This window comes from Protopterus annectens, chromosome 1.part0, assembly GCF_019279795.1.
Source record: "Protopterus annectens isolate FY-2018-M chromosome 1.part0, PAN1.0, whole genome shotgun sequence".
In the NCBI taxonomy this organism is placed as follows: domain Eukaryota; kingdom Metazoa; phylum Chordata; order Ceratodontiformes; family Protopteridae; genus Protopterus; species Protopterus annectens.
The window spans coordinates 1749098041-1749119631 of record NC_056725.1 but is presented as its reverse complement, the minus strand read 5'-3'; the positions used below and the strand labels follow the sequence as shown (position 1 = coordinate 1749119631).

General features: G+C 44.3%; 1 protein-coding gene across 1 annotated transcript in view; it reads right to left on the bottom strand.

Moving 5' to 3' along the window:
- IGF2R (insulin like growth factor 2 receptor) overlaps positions 1-21591 on the bottom strand; it is a 2372344-nt gene that overhangs the window by 617054 nt on the left and 1733699 nt on the right. The window contains exon 28 of the mRNA XM_044074918.1: positions 6770-6870. Within this exon, the coding sequence (XP_043930853.1) occupies positions 6770-6870 (101 nt within the window). The remainder of the gene's footprint in view (positions 1-6769; positions 6871-21591) is intronic.

Sequence of the window (21591 nt, the reverse complement as noted above, 5' to 3'; positions counted from 1 at the left end):
CGTGTTCTCAGTATTCTAAACATTGGACATCAGTTTCTTTTTGTGTTGAGTGAAACAAGTGACTGTTTGAGACTGCTGTGCACTGAGGAGTTTCCCTTTCCCAATGTTGTGTGCCCATGGGTTTGGAATATAAAGTTTCAGGGGCATAGCTGGCCTTAGGCAGAGGCCAAAAGTTGATCAAACATAAATACATTGTTGCTCAGAACTAAGTCTAATAATGCACATATATTTTGAACATCACCTGTAGGTATATCTATTTTCTTACTCAGAAACTGTCTGATAGCCTCAATGCCATACTCATAGGCAGAGGCCAACCAAGTAGCCACCTAGGGTGCCATTCTAGCAGGGGAGTTTTTCCAGTATTTATTTTTTCTAGTAAAGAAATGGCTTCTTTAAAAGGTGTTGAATTAATACAGGAAATACAGAAGAGTATTAACAAACTGTGAGAAAAAACAAGAAAAAAGTAATCTAGATGATGCGGGTAGAACAGGATGGGGGCAATGGGTGGTGGTGGGGGTTGCCGTGGAGCCCTTTTGCCTAGGGCACCAGAAGACCAATGGCCAGCCCTGTTTGGGGTTGTGGAGTACCTGTCCTTGGTTTAAAAAAATGTTTCAGACTTTCCTGCTTCTTTGTAAAGGTTAGCTTTCAAGGATTTGCAAGCAATGGAAGTGGAACCAGAGTGATCAGATCTTAGTCTTCCACTCTCCAAGTACCTTAAACAGCAAGTCAAAATATAAACCGATTCCAAATAGCTCCTGAACTGTACACTTCATACAAAAGTTCAGACTAAATGCCAGTTAACATGCTTTCTTTCAATCATCAATGAATGTTGAGCTACAGATGAATAGCATCAAAAAGACATTTTGTATCACCTTCCACACATCCTAATGGTACAGTATTTTTAGTTAGAGGAAGTAAAACAAAATATCAACAAAATAAAGTACAGTTTTTTACCTACCTAAATGTAGATGTTCGAGTGTTCACACTGCTGCAGTCATCGCACTTGTGTTATCCAGCCGTCAGGCGGTCCAGCAGTCGGCCGGAGTTCCAAAGTATTGGTCCGGCATCGGTTGCTGTCGCTTCTTCCCTGATGTCAGTGCACCAGGGGTATATAAGAGGCATCCAACGCCATTTTCTTCAGTTTTTCTTGCCCCAGATGTCAGGTGCCCCCAAGTAGGTAGGCAATACATATTGCTAATAAAACAGATAAAAGGAATAAAAGGAATACCTTCAGTTACAAGCAAATACACCACAAAGGTTGTACAGGATAGAAAGGTATAGAAAAGTTCAGCTAGGTCAGAGGGGATTGAGGGAGGGTAACCTGGACTGCAGCAGTGTGAACACTCGAACATCTACATTTATGGTAGGTACAAAACTGTACTATGTTCATCGTGTTACACTGCTGCAGTCATCACACTTGGGTTGAATCCCAAAGCTAAAGATGGGCGGTGGAACTAAACAGGGTTTGGAGAAGCTAGTAGGCCCTGCAGAACTGCAGTGGCAAAGCCAGCTCTGGTTTTAGAGTATAGAGGTAAGTGATAGTGCTTGGTGAAGGTGTGCACTGAACTCCAAGTTGCAGCCTCCAAAATATCCTTGGTTGGCACCCCTCTGAGGAAGGCTGTTGAAGTTGCTGTAGCCCTGGTGAATGGGGCCTAATGTTACCAGGTACAAGTTTCCCATGGTGTGTGTAGCAGAAACGGATACAATGTCCTATCCATTTTGAAATGGTCTGTTTTGAGATAGCCTTTCCTTGTGATCCTGCAGCATAGGATACAAAGAGCTGGTCAGATTTTCTGAAAGCCTTAGTTTTATCCAAGTAGTAACATAATTGCCTGTGAATTTCCAAAGAGTGTAGGAGCCTTTCCCCTTTGTTCTGGGGGTTTGGATAAAAGGTGAGCAAATGAATGGTTTGATTTAGGGCCAAACTGGATACCACCTTTGGCATAAAGGAATGGTTAGTTCGTAAAGTGACTCTGTCTTGATGAAAAATGATGAAAGGCTCCACTGCCATTAGGGCCTGTAGCTCTGAGACTCTTCGTGCTGAAGTTATTGATAGCAGCAGGGCAGTTTTCCATGACAGAAACTGTAAATCAGCTGTAAAAGCTGGTTCAAAGGGCGGTAGTGTAAGTTTTTCCAAAACAAAGTTGAGATTCCAAGTTGGTGCTCTCCAGGGCGGTCTTATGTTCTTAGCCCCTCTGAGGTACTGTCTTAGTAATGGATGTGAAAATATAGGAGGATCCGTGTTGTATTGAGCTGAAATAGCTGAGGCGTGGATCTTAATAGATGAAAAGGAAAGTCCTTTGTGCAACATCTCAGTTAAATATTGTAGAATCTGAGGAATATTTGGGACAAGGGGATTTTGGCCTTTAGCCTGGTTCCAGGCGCAGAATCTTTTCCATTTGTCTGAATAGGCTTTCCTGGTGCTGGGCCTCCTGGCCTCCAGAATGACATCCATAACAGCTTTAGAGAGAAGTGTTGACTGGTTGTTTAGGTAATTTGCCATGCAGCCAGATTTAAAGTCTTGAGCTGGCTGTGTAGAATCTGATTGTTTTGCTGAGTGAGCAGGTGAGGAATTTGAGGTAAAATCCATGGTGGGCCTTGAGCCATGTTCCTTAGTATTGGATACCAGTGTTGGTGTGGCCAGTCTGGAACAATGAGTATCATTTGTGGCCTCTCTAATCTGGCTTTCAGCAGCACCTTTGCCAGAAGAAGCAGTGGAAGAAAGGCATACACTGTTAATGTTTTCCAACTGAATGTGAGGGCGTCCGCTTTCCAAGCTAATGTGTGGTATGTCCCTGTGCAAAATTTCCATAGTTGGTAGTTTTGGGGGAAGGCAAACAGATCTATGTCTGGGCTCCCCCATTTTTGAGTTATCATTGCGAATACTTGTGGATCTAGTTTCCACTTGTGAGGATCTATGATGTTTCTGCTTAGATCGACTGCCAATGTGTTTTTCTTTCCTGCCAGGAATTGTGCTTGTAGTTGTACTTAGTAGGTCAGTGCTGTGTTCCACAAGGTCATTGCTTGCCTGCATAGGGGGTAGGAATGTGTGCCCCCTTGCTTGTTTATGTACCACATCACTGTGGTGTTGTCCATCTTTATTAGTTGTTGTCCTGGATGTAGGAGGTCCTTGAAAGCTGTTAGGGCATTTTGTACAGCTAGCATCTCTTTTTGATTGATATGTAGATGCCTTTGATCTGCAGACCATTTGCCCTGAATACACTGTCCTGCCATGTGTGCTCCCCAAGCATAATCCGATGCATCTGTTGTTATAGTTTGCCTGGCTGTGGGTAAGGTAAAAGGCTGACCCTTGTTGAGGTGACATGCCTGAGCCCACCATAGAAACTCCTGTTGAAGGCAGGGAATGAGTGGTATTATTGTTTCCAAGCTGTGGCTGTGTTGAGTCCATATGCTTTTCAGGTACCATTGTAATTTCCTCATATGCAGTTTCACATATGGTATTAGTAGTATGCAAGATACCATGAATCCCAAGGCCTGCAGAATTTTTCTTGCAGGGAGTTGGGTCTTTGTTGCCATCATTTTGAAGTATTGAGTCAGTTGTCCTTGCTTGTCTGGCGTGAGATAAGCCATCTGGGCCGTTGTACTTAAGCTGGCACCCAGGAATATTATGTCTTGTGAGGGCAATAGTTTTGACTTCTTTTCGTTTACTGTGTACCCTAGACAACTTAATAGGTTTTTGACAAACTCCAGATGGTTTAAAAGAATGTCCTTGCTTTCTGCTTGAATAAGGCAGTCGTCCAGGTATGGATATATTTGAATTCCTCTTTGTCTGCAGTATGCAATTACTGGTGCTAGGCATTTTGTGAAGACCCTGGGTGCAGTAGATAAGCCAAAGCGCAGTGCAGAGAATTGGCAATGGGTTGAACCTGCTATAAATCGGAGGTATCTTCTGCAATTTTGTCTGATAGGGACATGCAGGTATGCCTCCTTGAGGTCCAACGTTACTAGCCAAGCCTTCTTGCCAGGCATGGGAAGAAGTTGCTGTAGTGTTAGCATCTTGAACTTGGGTACTTCCAGATATGTGTTTAGAATTGAGAGGTCCAGAATGGGTCTCCAGGCTTTGTCCTTTCGGGGAACTAGAAAGAGTCTTGAGTAAAATCCTTGTCCTTGCTCCTGTGTAGGAACCTACTGAATGGCTCTCATGTCCATGAGAGCTGTAATTTGCTTTTGAGCCTCTGCCCATTGATTTGGTGGCAGGTTTGGCATTCCTTTTATCCTTGGTAAAGTGTGAAAGTGGAATCTGTATCCTTGAGATACAATATTTAGGACCCATTTGTCTTTTGTGATGATGTGCCAGTTGTCTGCAAAAAAGTGCTAGTTTTCCTCCCAAGGGAGCTGCCAAGAGGGATTTGATTGGCAGTCTCATTGTGTTTGTCTTCTGATAGTTTGAGATCTGTCTTCTCCTCCTTTCTGGGTTGTGGCACCCCATTGTCGAGGCTTGTAAGAGCCTTGTGACTGACCTCTGCCCCTTGGGCGTCTGTATTTGCCCCTCTGTGGTCTGTCAGAAGCTGGAATGGACCAGTTTTTGGTTGGCCAATTTCTGCTGAAACGAGGAGGTTGAACCTGTAAAAAATCCTTGACCATCTGCATAGATTTTGCCTTATCCTCCATTTTCTTTAAAACCTCTTCTGCTTTTACACCAAATAAAACATCCTGCTGTAAAGGTGCATCTAATAACTTTGCTTTAACATGATCAGGTAAAGTTTGTTCTTTTAACCAAGCATGCCTATGTATGACCAACCCTGTCACTGCTGCTCTACAAGAAGCTTCCAATGAATCAAATCCACATTGCAAAGTATGTTTTCCCATTTGTTCAGCTGTATGCAACAAATCTTGCATTTCCTTGTAATCAGGCTGCTCGGTATGTGTGATCATTTTTGTTTTAACTGAGACATCAAATATTGTTCATATTTCAGCATATGAAACTGGCAATTTAAGGCCCTCATAGCTAGAGTAGCTGAGGTATATACTTTCTTTCCCCATTTGTCTAGTGCTCTAGAATCCCTTTCAGAGGGTACAAGATTTTTAGTAATAGAGGCCTTAACCTCCTGGGAAATGGTTTCTGGGTCACCAACAGGGCTTTTATATAGGAATTTGTGTGAGTCAGGGACTCTATTGTATCTGTCTGGTTTGGCTGGTGCAAGAGGTAGTGAATCTGGGTTAAGGCTAGATTCTGAATAAACATCATCCACAATGTCTAACACGGGTGGAATAGCAAGTGGTCTGTGCTGGGTTAGTAAAAGGAACTCTCGGAGCCTTTTCTTAGAATCAGAGTAATCCTGGCCTTCCCAGTGGAAATGTTCCCTCATGGTATGTAAAGTTTCCCCAAAAGAGTAGTCTTCTGGGGGAGATGCTGAAGGAATAGACTCTTCAGCATCAGAGTCTTCATAAGGGGGAAAAGAGTATTCCTGTTCCTCAGAAGAATCTGAAGAAATTGAAACCTGGTCAGAGGAAGCGTAGTCCTCCTCCTGTCTAGGCCTTTTATCAGGAGGGGGATGGGAACCCCTGATTAGGATAATTAAGTCTTCAGCCATCTTAAGCATCTGTTTCTTAGGCATGGGGCCTTGTACTGGAGACTGCTGTACAGTCTTCTTTGCTTTTAAAGGAGTTTTCAGCTTTGCATAGGATTTAATAGTGAGTGTAGTCAGTCTTAAGACACCTTCTGCAACTGAAGGCGTTTCAACTGCACCGGAATCTCCTTCAGCCATGGAGTCGAAAGGGCCTAAAGATAAAGGTTGTGGAGGCCTAGCAATCTTCGCTTGGGAATCGGATGCTGCCTGGGGTTCTAAATCAGCGGTCGTCAGGGGCTGCGTAGGCGCCTCACTGAAAACCGGAGAACCGGCGACTGGCCTAGCAGAGGCCTCGGAGTCTGGTTTGGGTCTCGGCTGCCTGTCCTTATCTTTGCATTTTTTATGCATTCCGGTCGTCGGTTGCTCCGACGATATGGTATAATTAAATTTCCTACCAAAATAATGTCGGGCGAAATCAAACCGACGTTTAATAGTTCATTTGCTAAACCTAGCACAAAACCAACAACCTGTGACATTGTGGTCTGGGCCTAGGCAAGGAATACAATAAGAATGAAAGTCCTTATGAGGTATTTGCTTCCCACAAGAAATGCAATTGTTAACTTTTTCTGACATCGGACTGTGGCAAGAAAAGGTTCCCCAATGGGGTACTTAGCTTTATTGAAGACTTCGGTCTGAAATTCGATTTGAAAATCTCAGGAGTCGGACGACTGGCACTTGCGAACTGCTTCTGCTTCGGGCACCGTGCGGCAAGAAAGACTGAAGAAAATGGCGTCGGATGCCTCTTGTATACCCCTGGAGCACTGACGTCAGGGAAGAAGCAACAGCAACCGACGCCGAACCACGACTCTGGAACTCTGGCCGACTGCGGGACCGCCTGACGGCAGGATAACCCAAGTGTGATGACTGCAGCAGTGTAACACGACGAACATCTGTTCCTCCTTACACGTGGAAACATTACAAAAACAATTGACACTTAACAGTTAATGTCTTACTGCCATACAACATGTGAATATGCACACTTAAAGCTCTCATCGGGAATATCTGGTGTAAAAGTCAGAAGTAAATTATTAATGTTTCTCTATTAAATAAAATAAATCCCTAACTGGGAAATAGTAAGGAAGACCGTATTCTGCTGAAGCAACTGGATACCTGTTCTAAAAAGGAACATTGTAACTACTAAACTAAACAATTTTAAAGTAATGAAGAAAACATCTTACCTTACAGAGCACTCAAATAACTTGAAGGGTAAACAGGCATAGGGAGTACGCCATTCAAACACATATGTGCATTCAGCTGTTTCTTTTAAGAATTTGGGGTCCTGTAACAGAAAAATTCACAAAATTAGCACATAAAAGTGTACAATGAAATCATAAGTATTTTAAAAGACTAAGCAAAACCATCTTAGATCCCTTGTTTGCCCTGAAATACAAGACTCAACTCAATTCTTCCACCAAAACCCCATTACAGCAATGCTGTTGTAATGAACCCTTTTTTTTTACTCATGTCTACTGTTTTCCTGTCATTTCACTCTAAACAGAAAAAACATACTTACTATTTATGGCTAACTTCACTTCTCCCTCAACAGAAAACACGTACAATCCATGGTTAGGGCTGCAAGATGCTGTATACGAGTGTGGTGATCGCTAGGCTGAACTTGTTCTTACAAAATGCAATGTAGAATCTGATATCATGCACATTAGCAAACATTCTGTGGAGCATACTTCCTTCCTTTAGAAACTAGCAGTGTGCAAACATTACAAATACCTGTGAAGGGTAATCTGTTACTGTCCAAGAAACAAAGGGTGTATGAAATGGTACTAAAGGGTTGCCAATCAGTTAAGACTCTACTGGCTGATATTCACCACACAAGGTGCCTTGAGAGAGTTTAGCATCTTATATGCCAGCAAATATCAAAGTTCAAGACAGAAGCAGATCTATATACAATATATATACAGTACATTGCTAAAGTCTTGACAGCTGCAATATACACACACCTCTATAGACAACTTGAATCAGAGTGCTGCACCTGCTCTGTATGGTCAACAAGAGCATTAACTGGTAGGCTAGAAATAAAGGGGTGGGTGAACAGAGCTAGGACCATATTCCCTTTAATAGTGCAGGTATAAGCCCATCACAATAACAGAATTATTTGTGAACTTAGCAATTCTACATCACACAAGTAATTTCAAAACTCAGAATTTAGGATTACAGCACTTTCATAATACAGATTTGCAGCTCACAGCATATAGTATTAAACACTGCTCCATCTCTGCCTGAATTCAAATATTTATGCAGAGTACACTACTTTTCCATACATCTCCAGGGGCTATGTACATACATTTTCTCACAATTTCCATGCATCTGCTATTACCTACAGTGCAGTCTGGGCATATACACCATAACTCTGGTCTGTATCACAATGCCAGACCCTTCCTCCTATTCTATGAGTCACAAAGGCTCTCTCCATTGCTCACATTAAAAGGTCACAAATGAAGTTATGGGATGCTGCCCCTAAACCCACTTCACTCTCCATTTGTGAATCATGGATTAGACATACCATTTGAACACCCTCCACCCAAATCTCCAATAAATATTGCACTGCAGATCTGGTTCTAAACTTATCAGGGTTATTAACACTAGTTAGTCAAGAAGCCAACCTTATACCTAAACCTAGCACAAAAAGTTGCATTGCCAGAAATGATAGCCCCAATTGAAATCCTACAAATCATGTTAGGAGGTAAAGCTGTACTTCAGACAGTAACTATATAAATCCTATCCCCATCTGACCACATGCTAGTTTGAAATAGCACCAACATCATGCTAGAACAGCCTAAGGAACATACACCGATAATTCTGGGTGACCTTAACATTGACTGGTCAGGTCCATTAAAGGCACAGTTTTTCAGGTACCTAAACCTTAAAAACATAATTCATAAATGAATGAAACACAACTACTGGTAAAAGTACAATAGTATATACAACCACCACCAACATACCGGACACAACAAAGAATGTACATATTAAATAACCATCATTAAACTACTATCCACTTTTAACTAACTGGGCATTCTTTTGTTTTTACATTTTCTTATGTCTACAGGGAATTCTATGCAATTTTCTTCTTCTCAAAGGACATACAGGATTGTCCAGCTGAGAGTGGAGTGAATGTTCCTTGTCCTAGCATGAACAGCGTCTTGGGCTTCATTTAGAATTTTACAACATAGTGACTAGAGCTAGACACCAAGAGCTGATCTGTGAGAGCATGACAAACGCAATCACTGGCAGCTTACAGCTTGCTGGAGCACATTGATGTAGTCCAGTGGGACCCTGAAGTAATGTGGTGCTGTCAGTGCCAGGAGATGTAGATATGAACCTGCACCTAACTTTATTTAGCTCACTTAAGAAACAAAGTCAGTGATCGTTCAGGTCTTCTTCCATAGGTAGAAAGATAACAGCACAACTCCATCCAGTGAAAGCAATGCTCTGCAGCAAAATTTGAATGTAGCCAAACCAAGGTGGAGGAGGTCAAGGATTTCCAGGTGAAGGCATGGTATTCAAACATGATCAAGCCACTGTATTGCTTAAAGACAGAGAAAGAACACAATAGAAAGACAATTGTTTGGACTTTTAGGGGAGTGGATGGTGTAGAACTGAGAACTGAGAGAGAAAGATATGCTGAAGGAGTAACTAGGCTATTGTAATGAGTCAAATATGAAATTACTCATGGTTATGGAGAAGGATATAAGGAAGCAAAGAAAAGAAGATCTATGTAGCTGCATAAGAGTGAAAGACCATCAATTATGGGAAATGCATGGGACAAAAAGGAGGTATAAGAGAAAGGGCGAATGTAATTATTTATTGATATTTGTTTATTGGGTGAGTTCAACTGGATAATTTTATTCATTTTTAGATGGGGCCAGGGGAGAAAAGCTCCACAAATAAAAGAACAGAAAAGGTAGAGAAGCCACAGTACAAAGAGGTAAGCAACAAAGGGGGGGGGGGGGCTGAAGCAACAAAGGCAGAAGCTGAAAAGGAGGCAAAAATGCTCAGAAAGTGTGGGGGGCTTTCTTCTAGATATGTAGCAGAAAGGAGGAATTGTAGAGGAACAATCTTGGCCAGGCTGAGAAAATATGGAAGGGATATCTTGGAAGATCTGTAATACGAAAAGATACTAGATAAAAACTGTGTTCCAGTGTACACAAAGGAAAGCAGGAGGAGGGTGTAATGAAGGAAAACAAGCAGAGTTAGGAGAACAGTACACACACACACACACACACACACACACACACACACACACACACACACACACACACACACACAGAAAATGTACATACATGGCAGCCACCAGGAAGATTGAAGCATGGGGACAAGACAGGCTGCCTCCCAGAATCCAGAGGTATCTAGAAAATGTGCTGGCAGATCTTTTGATGGAGATTTTCAACAGATCACTACAGAGTGCAAAAGTGACGAAGACAGTGAGTGATACACTTGTACAAGACAAAACAGCAAGGCTCTGATGAACTACAGACCTATTAATAGAACAGTAGTTGCAGGGAAAGTCCAAAAAATAATCCTGAGGGAACAGCTGATCACTGTTCTTTAGGATAACAATCACCAGGACAGCCACCAACATATGTCCATGGCCAGAGGGAGCACTCAGCCAAACCAAATCCATTGTTAAGAATGGATTATGACACACAACCCATATGACACACAGTCCTCCAGAACACACACCGGGTGCACTGCCTTCACATAAAAACACAAACAACACACCCACCTTTGCTAAGGCTCTCAATAAAATTCTACCCAAACAACAGAGACCTCCAAAGCAGAAATTAATTCGACCACCACAACACACTAATCACAAGACACAACTCTCCTAAACAGTGTGTCACTCAAACAAAGTCCCTAAGGCAAAACAGCATGCCCAACACACTATTCATAGGTGACTCGATAGTGAGGCACACTGATGTCCCACTCACTAGGTTGAATAAGGAGAAAGTTAACAGCCAGCTGCCTGTCAGGTGCCAGGACCTGTCACATAATGCACGCACTCAGGTCCCTCAACAACAGGTACAAATATGACACTGTCATTGTACATATGGGTGTGAATGACCTGAGACATTCCTACCTGGACTACGTAAAAAGAGACATAGAGAAACTCTCGGATTATGTAGCCCAGGCAGGTATGACCCTAGCCCTGCACAGCATACTACCATCACCCCGAATGATACCACAGTACAAGCAGAAAAAAAAGAAGTTATGTACTCACCATAACATTCCAGGTTGGTAGTTCATCTCACCCTTCATTTTTACTTATGGGTTTGGAGCCGATTCATAAGCTCGAAGACTTCTGGTTGGCTCGTGGCTAAGCAGGTATCCCATAGTGCACCAGTACAAACCCCAGATCTTGTTTGCTGCTCACTAGAAGAAATAACCATAAAGACAAACCAATACTAAAGGGTCTCCAGCTAAAGATAACCAAAATATTAACACCTCCAGATTCTTCCAGGATGGGGCAGGAGGGCGGGTTGGTAAAAATGAAGGGTGAGATGGACTACCAACATGGAACGTTATGGTGAGTACATAACTTCTTTATGTTGTGTAGTCCAAGCTCACCTTCATTTTTACGTATGGGACAGCATCCCTAGCGGCTTATTCTTGGGTGGCTCATTGGAAAATACTCCTGAGCATCGTGGAGCCAAAGGATTCTCTAGCTCTAGAAGCTAAATCCAATTTGTAATGTGTAATAAAAGTGTGAGGGGTAGCCCACGTAGCTGCTGCATAAATATTATCAAGTGGGACCCTGGCTTGAAAGGCTGCAGAGGTAGACAGAGACCTGGTAGAATGAGCCTTGATCCTGGAGGGTAAAGGTCTGCCCTCCGAATTGTAGACAAAGGCTATGCAACTGGAAATCCAATTAGATAGTGTCACTTTAGAAACTGGTAAACCTAATCTAGATTCAGAAAAGGAGATCAATTGTTGATCTGGTCCGATGCAAATAAAAACGTAGCTATCTATGAACATCTAGCTGATGAAACCGATATTCAGCTGCATTACAGTGATTAGGGAAAAAAAAACTGGGAGATCTATGGATTGATTTAAGGTGGCGTGGGAACAAAGGAGGGGTTAGTACGCAGTGAGATCCTGTCTTTATGAAAGATCAAATAAGGTGGCTTAACAGATAAGGCTTGTAACTCAGATACCCTTCTTGCAGATGTGATAGCCACCAAAAACAAAGTCTTCCAAGACAAAAATTTCAATGAGGATGAGTGAGAAGGTTCAAACAGGGAAGATGTCAGTTTGGACAATACAAAATTTAAATACCAAGAAGCCACAGGCTCTTGAAGAGGTGGCCTCAATAGAGTAGCTCCTTTCAAAAAGGTCTTGTATAGCTTATGAGACATTAAATTGGTGTCTGGAAATTCTAAATGGAAATGAGAAATATCCGCCAATTGAACTCTGATTGTGGCAGCAGCAGATCCTTGCTGAAAAAGCTCATAGAGAAATTCCAAAATTACAGGGATAGAAGCAGTGTAGGGATCTACATTAATTTTCTGTGCCCAAATAGAAAAACATTTCCATTTACTGCCATATAGTCTCCTAGTTGAAGGTTTATGGGAGGACATAACGATATGTGGCACTGAAGCAGATGCATCGTGAAGCCTGACTAGGGATGAAACTGAAGCAGCCACACTGTCAATTTGAGGGTGTGGATCGAGGGATGTAGCGACCCTGACATGCGAGTCAAAAGATCTGGAGCTGGGTCCAGAATCCAAGGATCATCCAGGAGAAGAGGCTCGAGGAAAGGGAACCCAACCTGACGAGGCCAGTAAGGAGCAATGAGGATTAAACTTGCATCCCAGCCATCTGTCTTTCTGAATCACTTTGGAAATGGAGAAAATGCAGACAGAAGACCCAGGGGCCAATCGTGAGCTACAGCATCTCTGGGTGTCTCCCCCAGAGTTGGAATGAGGGAAAAATAGCTGCTGCATTTGGCATTGACTGGACTGGCAAAAAGGTTGCAGCAATGCTGTCCCCATTTGTGGAAAATCTGTTCCGCTGTTTCGTGTTTCAGAGACCACTCTTGAGGCAGCAGGATCGCCCCACTGAGCTTGTCGGCTATCACGTTGGTCATCACTGGGATGTGCATTGCTAAAAGAAAGTGCTGGGAAGAAATCGCCCATTCCCAAACTCGCATGGCCTCTCAACAGAGTGGGTAAGATCTGGTAACTCCTTGTTTGTTGATATACCAAACTACCGACATGTTGTCTGTTTGTATCGCAATAGTCCCTAGAGGAAGAAGGTCTTGAAGTGCTTGCAACACCAGGAGCACTGCTCTCATCTTCAGAACATTGATATGCAGGTGAACCTCGTGTACTTGCCATGTGCCTTGGGCAGTCCTGCTGAGATAATGCCCCCCGATCTGGGAGGCATCCGTGGTCACCTTAGAAACGGATTGGCAGGAACAAAGGAGGTACCCGTCGTCAACTGGCTGGGTGCTATCCAGCAAAGGAGGTCCTCCTTGCATGATTCCATCAGCAGAACAGGGTGATTCAGCGGAAGATATTGGAAGGACCATTGGGAAAACAGAAGCCACTGGAAAACTCTCATGTGCAACCTGGCTAATGGTATTAATAGGATGGTGGATGCCATAGTCCCGAGGAGCTGAAAAACCCACTTTGCTTTGACCTTCCACAAAGGGAGAAAGCGTTGAATTTGACAGATTAAATTTTGTGCCCTTTCGGCGGGAAGATGAGCTGTCATGTTCACTGTGTCTACCTCTGCGTCAATAAAAATCACAGATTGAGAGGGCAATAATGCAGATTTTTTCCCAATTTATGGAGATCCCTAATTGAGCATAAAGTTGAATAGTGGCGTCCCTGTTTTGGTCAAGTAGATGCCTGGTGGGGGTGGTCAGGAGCCAGTTGTCCAAGTACGGAAACACCTGGAATCCCTGATGTCTCAGGTGAGCTGTCACTACTGCCATGCATTTGGTGAACACCCTGGGGGCTGTGGTGAGACCAAAGGGCAGAGCACGAAAATGATAGTGATTGGCTCCCAGCCAGAAGCGTAGATGACTCCTGGATGCCTTGTCCATTTTTATATGGTAGTAGGCATCCTGGAGATCTATTGAGCACATCCAACAGTCTTTCCCTAACAAAGGGAGTATTGACTGCAGTGTTACCATCTGAAACTTGTCCTTCCTCGCGGATTTGTTTAATCTGCTGAGGTCCAATACTGGCCTCCAGTCTCCTGTTCGTTTTGGGACTAAAAAGAACCTGGAGTAAGTTTTGGATCCTATCTGGTCTGCTGGGATGGGTTGGATGACTCTTTTTAAGAGCAACTTGTTGATCTCCACAGTTGCCTGATCCCTGAGATTGGGTGGTACATCCGGGATCTTCTTGGGAACAAATGGTGGAAGGGAAAAGGGTATGCTATAGCCTCTGGTAACAACTCTTTGTACTCACTTGTCTTGGGTTATACTTAGCCAGGCTTCTGGATACAAAGAAAAGTGACCCCTGACCGGCCCCAGAGAAACACTGTCAGACCCCACCTCAGGAATGCTGATAAGGCCGTTCCCGAAAAGAATCACGACCTTGTTGGTATTGCGGACCGCCCCTACCTCTAGGGCGATGTCTCCCATTTCCTCTTCTGCCTCTGAAGGAGGGTTCACCCTGTGTGTCTGAAAAGACCCTCTGGGACTTCTTGAACCACATTTTACCACCCCTTTGACCTTTAGGGTATGGTCTAGAGGGAACAGTAAAACGTACTCCCACGGCAGATAGAGTCTTCCCTTCTTGTTCACACCGAGTGAGTGTGTCCTTCACCTTAGATCCAAACAATGAGGAACCATCAAAAGGGGCATTGGTGAAAGTGGATTTGAACAGTTCCACAAAATTACACAAGTGCATCCATGAGTGACGCCATAGGGCAACTCCTGAACCCGCTGCTCTACTCGCTCCATCAGCCGCATAAGAAATAAGCCGCATGGAGAAGTTAACTATAGAATTTAGGGTGGACAACTGAACAGAAATCTTGACAGGAGCTCCCTCAGTACATGTACCCTATATAGAATCTCCCAACTCCTTAAGGAGATCCCTCTGCAATCGTGTGAAGTGAGTGAGATAGTTCAACGATTGAAGAGTAAAAGCCGCTGAACTGAAGACACGCTTCCCATACCTGTCCATCTGCTGAGACTCCTTATTCGGCGGATGGACAGAAGAAGAAGTCTCAGCAAGCTCCTTCTTAATGGCTGCCGCCACCACCACCATGGCATCTACTGGGACACCTTTGGACAAAAATTATTTATCTGGAGGGGCAGAAAGAAACTTGCTGGGTCTCCTAGGGGCTGGCTCCATGGCATTTTGAGTATCCCACACCTTTCGACTAACTAAATCCATCAGTTCGTCAAAAGGTGGAGACACCCAAGAGGCAGAAGGTTGAGACCCGAAAGCCTTCAGGTACACCGACCCCTCATCAGAAGGGTTAAAAGTGGGCCAGCCGCACCTCTGCTTAAGGATCTCCAGGATGTCCACAAAAGAGACATCATCAGACGATGACTTGGGAGACCCTTCTGACTCCTCTAAGCCAGTGTCAGATGTCAAAGACTCATCCTGGGAGTCAATATGCTTCCTCTTGCATGTCTTCTTCCTGGGGGACTCCTCAGAAGGGTATTCTGGGGAGGTCAAGGAAGAGTGGGGGCCACCAGCTGGTGGCTCCTGAGGCTGACAGTCTCTGCGGTCTCCGGAGAGAGTAGGGGCTGAGACTGAAGTGGGTGCTCTGGGGGGAAGAGTGCTGGTACCTTTGGTGGAAACTGGTGACTTGGACAGTATGCTCCTCATCACCTCGAATGCTGACCTCTCTGGCTCCGAGGGCCTTGCCCGCTCTGAAGAGATCGAGGATGACATCGGTGCCAGAGCTATCGGCTCTGAGACAGATGCAGGGTCCGAACTCACCCTAGCCATAGCGCCGAGAGGGAGACTCTGAACCGAAGAAGACCAATTCCAACCTTCCCTGTCGGTGCCAACCAGACAGCTTCAGTCCCTGGACACAACAGATGACACCGAAAGTGTTGGAGCAGAGCTCGGCAGAGAAGCAACTGCAAGTGGAGCTGGAGCCATGGGTTCCACCAATGGCACCAAGCCCTCCGACAAACCAGCTTGGCTCGGAGGAGGAATAACAATCGAGGGTATCACAGGTTTCATAGGCTCCGGAACCGACTGGGTCAGAGCTGACAACAATTTAGATAGAGCAGACGACTTCAACAGTCTCAGGACTACCCTCTCCACATCTTCATCTGAAAGGCTCCTGGAAGACCCGGAGGACAGTCGGGGATCTTGATCTTGGAGGAATAGCAGGTTCCATAAATTCAGTGGTTGGCTCCGACAAACTAGGATCCGACCCTGTCACCACAATGTTGCCCTCAGTCAGCTCCGAAGGCAGTGGAGCTGATGAGGCTGATTTTGTCACTTTAGGAGGCAGCTCCGAGACACCAGCCGGTGCCGGAGAAGGTCTTTTCGAAGACTTAGACTTTGCAGATTTAGTGGACTTGGAAGAAGAGGAACAGCTAGACAAGCCTTCTTCAAAGGAAGGCTTTAACAGACCCTTTAGAATTAGCTTGTTCCTTCTCTCCTGTAACACTCTAGGGGAGAAGGCATGACAGAACAAGCAAGTCTCTTGCAAATGGATGGCCCCTAAGCAACAGACACACAGGCCATGAGTCAATGACATTTTTTTGGGAGCATCTATCCATTTCTTGAAGCCCGAAGGTTTGTGCTCCTTAACCTCTTTAGACATACACACAGATGACAGAAAAGAGAAGAAAAGGAGAGGACGAGGTCCTTTAACTTAAACTGGCCTAGCCCTGAAGGAGGAAGAGACAACAGGAGGACTAGGTCCTCTAACTAAAACGGCCTAGTCCAGACGGGAAAGGGGCAACTAGGTCTTCTAACTTAAACAGACCAGCAAAAATTAGCACACACACACACAAAAACCTTTCACACAGAAAAAAACTTGAATCTGTTAAAGATTAACAGAGGAAGTTGGAACTGGAGTTTCGAACAACTAAATCCACAACCGTAGGAAAGAACACTAGCGGATAACCGCCAAAAACCAAAACTACTCTACAAAATTGTAGACTGGAATACCAAAAAACCACTAGCGGTAATAAGCTATCCACACTAAGTAAGAAACTGGTACACAGGATACCACAAAGCAAATTACTACATTAACATTAACAGGCCCAAGGCCCATGATTGCACCAAAGGGCGCAAAGAGCTAATTACCTAAGAATTAGTAACCTACACTAACAAGTACTAATGCAACAACAATTGTACTAAGTTAATATATCTTTGATCAAAAATTTTAACAATGTAAGCAAGAAAACAGTTAATACTTAGCCAGAGCCAAGAGAAGCACAACCGAACTCGACGCGGCACAGGAGATCTGGGGTTTGTACTGGTGCACTATGGGATACCTGCTTAGCCACGAGCCAACCAGACATCTTCGAGCTTATAAATCAGCTGAGTCGAAGCCGAGGATCGGCTCTGAACCCATACGTAAAAATGAAGGTGAGATTGGACTACACAACACTGATTGATTTCAACAATTGGCTAAGTTTCTGGTGCCATTTTAAGGGGATTCAGTATCTGTCTGCCTGGGATGACATGATTGACAGACCTCATTGCTTTGCCAGAGATGGCCTGCATCTGTCACCCCTGGGCTTTCGGATACTGGCCAAAGCTCTTGCCACTCCTATAGTGCCTTTTTTAGGCGGTGTTCCAAAGACCAAATTACCACCATAACACCTACAAACAAATGCAATCTGAGGGTCATGCAGCTCAACGCTAGAAGTCTAAATCTCAAAATGCACTTGGTCGAAGCACTCCTTAAAATGGAGAACATCGACATTTATGCTGTAACAGAGACCTGGTTCAAAGCAGCAGAAAGCATCCCTGCTATAACTCATTCCACACCTTTTGGCTCCAGAACTTGGACCGAAGCTCCAAAGGTGGTGGTGTTTCCGTATTCGTAAAGGATGCACAACACCTCCAGACTGGTAGCCCAACATAACACATCAGAGATACTTCAGATGCAGCTAACATTGGGATAGATAGCGATTCAGGTCGTAGCCTGCTATAGGTCCCCAACCATGTCCCAAGACTCACACTCCACGTTCCTAAGCACAACGGAGATTACTAGGGTCCAGCCTAACACTCTCATACTGGGCAACTTCAACTACCCTTCCATTAGCTGGGAAAACTACTCATGTACCAATACACTTGCCCAACGTTTCCTGGAATTCATTAATTCCAATGCCTTGGACCAGCTCGTTTTTACCCCCACTAGAGGTAGCAACCTGGTCATTACTAACATGGGCAACAGTTGCACTACACCAATAGTCAACTCCTCCCTGATTAGATCCGACCACAAACTAATCACCTTGGAAATCCACATCCCTCACCCCCCCCGCCCCACAAAGGTAACCACCATGAAAAACTTCCAAGGTGAATTCTAATACCAGTAGATTGGCAGGTATCCAGTATCACTGCTGCACAGGTTAAAATAGCACTGTCCAAGGTCAAGAATACAGCTTCTATGGGACATGGCAATATCCTTGGCTGTGTTCAATATGAACTACAGAGTGAACTGGCATCTCACCTGTGTGCCTTGTTCAATCACAGCCTCACCTCAGGCCTTGTCCCTACCAAATGGCGCACTGCTAAAGTCATCCTCTCCACAAAAGAGGAGTGACTACAGACCCTGAGAACTATCACCTATAGAGAATCTCCAAACTCTGGATCCCACACAGTTTGGTTTTGTGAAGGGGAAATCATGCCTGCTCAACTTGGTCGACGTCTTTGTGTCAGTCACCAGAGCTGTGGAGAAAGGCAAGGTGGTTCATACAGCCTACCTTGATCTGGACAAGGCCTTTGATACCATTTCCCATTCAGAAAACACAGAAAAACTCACTAAGCTATGCATCAACCCCTATATCACTAGATGGGTTGCAAACTGGCTCACAGATAGAACCCACAGTGTGTTAGTAGCTGACTCCAAGTCAGACTGCCGACCAGTCACAAGTGGAGTCCCACAGGGTTCGGGGTCCTGGGTCCTCTTCTGTTGGTATCTGAAGTCCAGGCCAGCACGAAGGGACTCTGGCTAACAAAGTTTGCAGATGATTGCAAGTTGGGAGCTACTATTAACTCCCCAAGTGATGTTGACATCCTACCGAAAGGCCTCACTGAAACCAATGACTGGTGTCAGAACCATGGCCTTAAGCTCAATGCCAAAAAATGTGTCGTCATCTTATTTGGGAAAAACCCGGTTCCCATGAATTACCACATGAATGGTAGTCCACTGAACAAGGAAGGCATTATAAGAGATCAGGGAAAAGGTTGACAGCAACCTGTCTTTTGACCACCACATTGCCACTGTGGTCAGAAAGTCCTTTTATGTGGCACATCTTATTACTAAGGGTTTTGCATCCAGGAAGAAAGAGGTCACCGTCTCCCTCTACTCTTCCCTCATTAGGCCAGTCATAGAGTACAATATCCCATGGCTTGACTTACAAAGCCATGTCTGACCCAGCTCTGTTGGAAATGCTATATCTAAAGAAATCCCAAACCCTCCGCACCACATGCTCCAGAGATCTCAACCTCATTATGACAATCAACAGAATGTGCTGGAGGGACAGGTTCATAACCCAGAGACTGTCCATGCTATGGAATAGACTTTCCATACATATCAAACAGAGCACTTCACTGGCCCTCTTCAAGAGAAATTTTGATGAGTGGATGGGAAATAGAAAATTCACCCCGGAGATCACTCCAGTGGCTCTACTCAACAGAGGCACTGGGAACTAAGGTTGGGTGGCATGATGCCAGGGTAATCCTATGGGCTAGACCTGTAAAGGCTCCAGGACTATTAGCCTAGTACACACCTATGAACAACTTGATGGGACAATTCTAGAACACATGGTCAATGGGCATTTCAAAGTCTTTGACTTGGTCTTGTACAGGAAGTGGAATAGGAAATATGAAGAATTTGGGAGTAGGACAGTGAATTAGGAACTGGGTAGCTGGCATGGACATGACAAACAGCTGTGATGAGAGGAACTACAAGAATAAGTAAAGGGACTAATGAAGTATTACAGAGGATAACTATTGTTTAGTATTCTTAAGTGTTTTTTTTTGTTTAAATAGCTGACAGAACAGGGGGCAGGGAACTGGATCAACCTCTCTGATGACACTACAAAGTATACATACGCAGCAGTGAAAAAGTGATGAGGAGTCTAAGTAAATATCTGGAAAAGTCTAATAAAATAGACTGAAAACTGGCTGTTGAGATACAGTGCTGATAAGTGTAATGCACTGCTCTTGTGCTACAACACTGATGTAAGGTTATCAGTTGAGAAGAGGGAACTGAAAACATCAGAGCAGGAAAGACCGGTCAGTGTTATCACAGTGGCACCAGAAACAAAGTAAAAGGGCAGTGACAGCAACAGCAACCTGAATGCTGGTTTATACTGTAGGAGGCACAGACTCTACAAGGAAACAAGTAATGTTCCAATTCTACTGGGCCCTGTTCAGGTCACACCTTGAATACTGTGCACAGAACTGCAAGCCCTACAAGGGACTCAGGTTGTTGAGAGTATATACAAAAGCCACAAATAAGATGAGTGGCTGGGACAGAGAATAAATGTATATGATCAGAGAATACAGGGCATGAATATCTAACTACAAACTGGAAGAAAGAAAAGAAAAATGATAAAGGCACACAAAATTGCGTCAGAGAGATGTAAAAGTGTCATTCTGAGCAGAAGGGTATGAGAGGAAAGACAGGCATAGGCAGCAGACTGCAGACATCAACTACACCCTGGATCTACAACAGTAATACTTCTTCATGGTCAGGGCTGTGGACTATGGAACAAATTGCTGAAATGGACTTCATAGAAACAATAATGAAGGCTTAAAGACAAATGACAGAAGGAAGAAAAGGACGGGGATGGGTGGAAGGCAGAATGTCAAAGTCACTTAAACAACAAAACATGTTCATTGTCTGCTTCTGACATGAAGCAAATGTGATAAACTATAAGGTACTGTAAAGCAACAGCATATTTCTCCCCTATTAAGCTGGTCAATAGGTACAGAAACTATGGCAAGGTTAACACACAGCATCTGACAGGGAGACTACAAAAAGCAAGGTGTCTATTACAAGAACACCAGAATAAATCTCTCTTCTACATGGCCAAAACTCTGAAGACAGATGACAGGGCAAACACCAGCACCTTGAACGACAGGGCAAACACCAGCACCATGAACAACAGGGCAAACACCAGCACCATGAACAACAGGGCAAACACCAGCACCATGAACAACAGGGCAAACACCAGCACCTTGAACGACAGGGCAAACACCAGCACCTTGAACGACAGGGCAAACACCAGCACCTTGAACGACAGGGCAAACACCAGCACCTTGAACGACAGGGCAAACACCAGCACCTTGAACGACAGGGCAAGCACCAGCACCTTGAACGACAGGGCAAGCACCAGCACCTTGAACGACAGGGCAAACACCAACACCTTGTACAACAGGGAAAACACCAGCACCTTGTATGACAGGGAAAACACCAGCACCTTGTATGACAGGGAAAACACCAGCACCTTTGTACATGAAGTAGTGCTGACCTCAGGAAACAAGAGTTCTTGTGGTTTTATCAGGCAATGATTCACCCAAAGGCATCCATCATGTTGAGTAAAGCCATCTAGACTCCCTATGATAGCAGAGGAATGATGACCTCATGCGCCAAACAGGAAGCTTAACTCAAAGAAGTTTAGGATCCAAAGTAACTCCACTTCATCTTATTTGGAAAGAGGAAAAGTTGGGAATAAAACCCAGCCATCTTTCCAAAGGAGCAGCAGGCTTAAGGGCCCATCTAAACACTACACAGTAAGACTGTTCCAGGAACTCCAATAAGAATGACTGGCTGTTAGCAGAGTTACTGCTACAGGAAATCCCAAGTATTTTTAGAT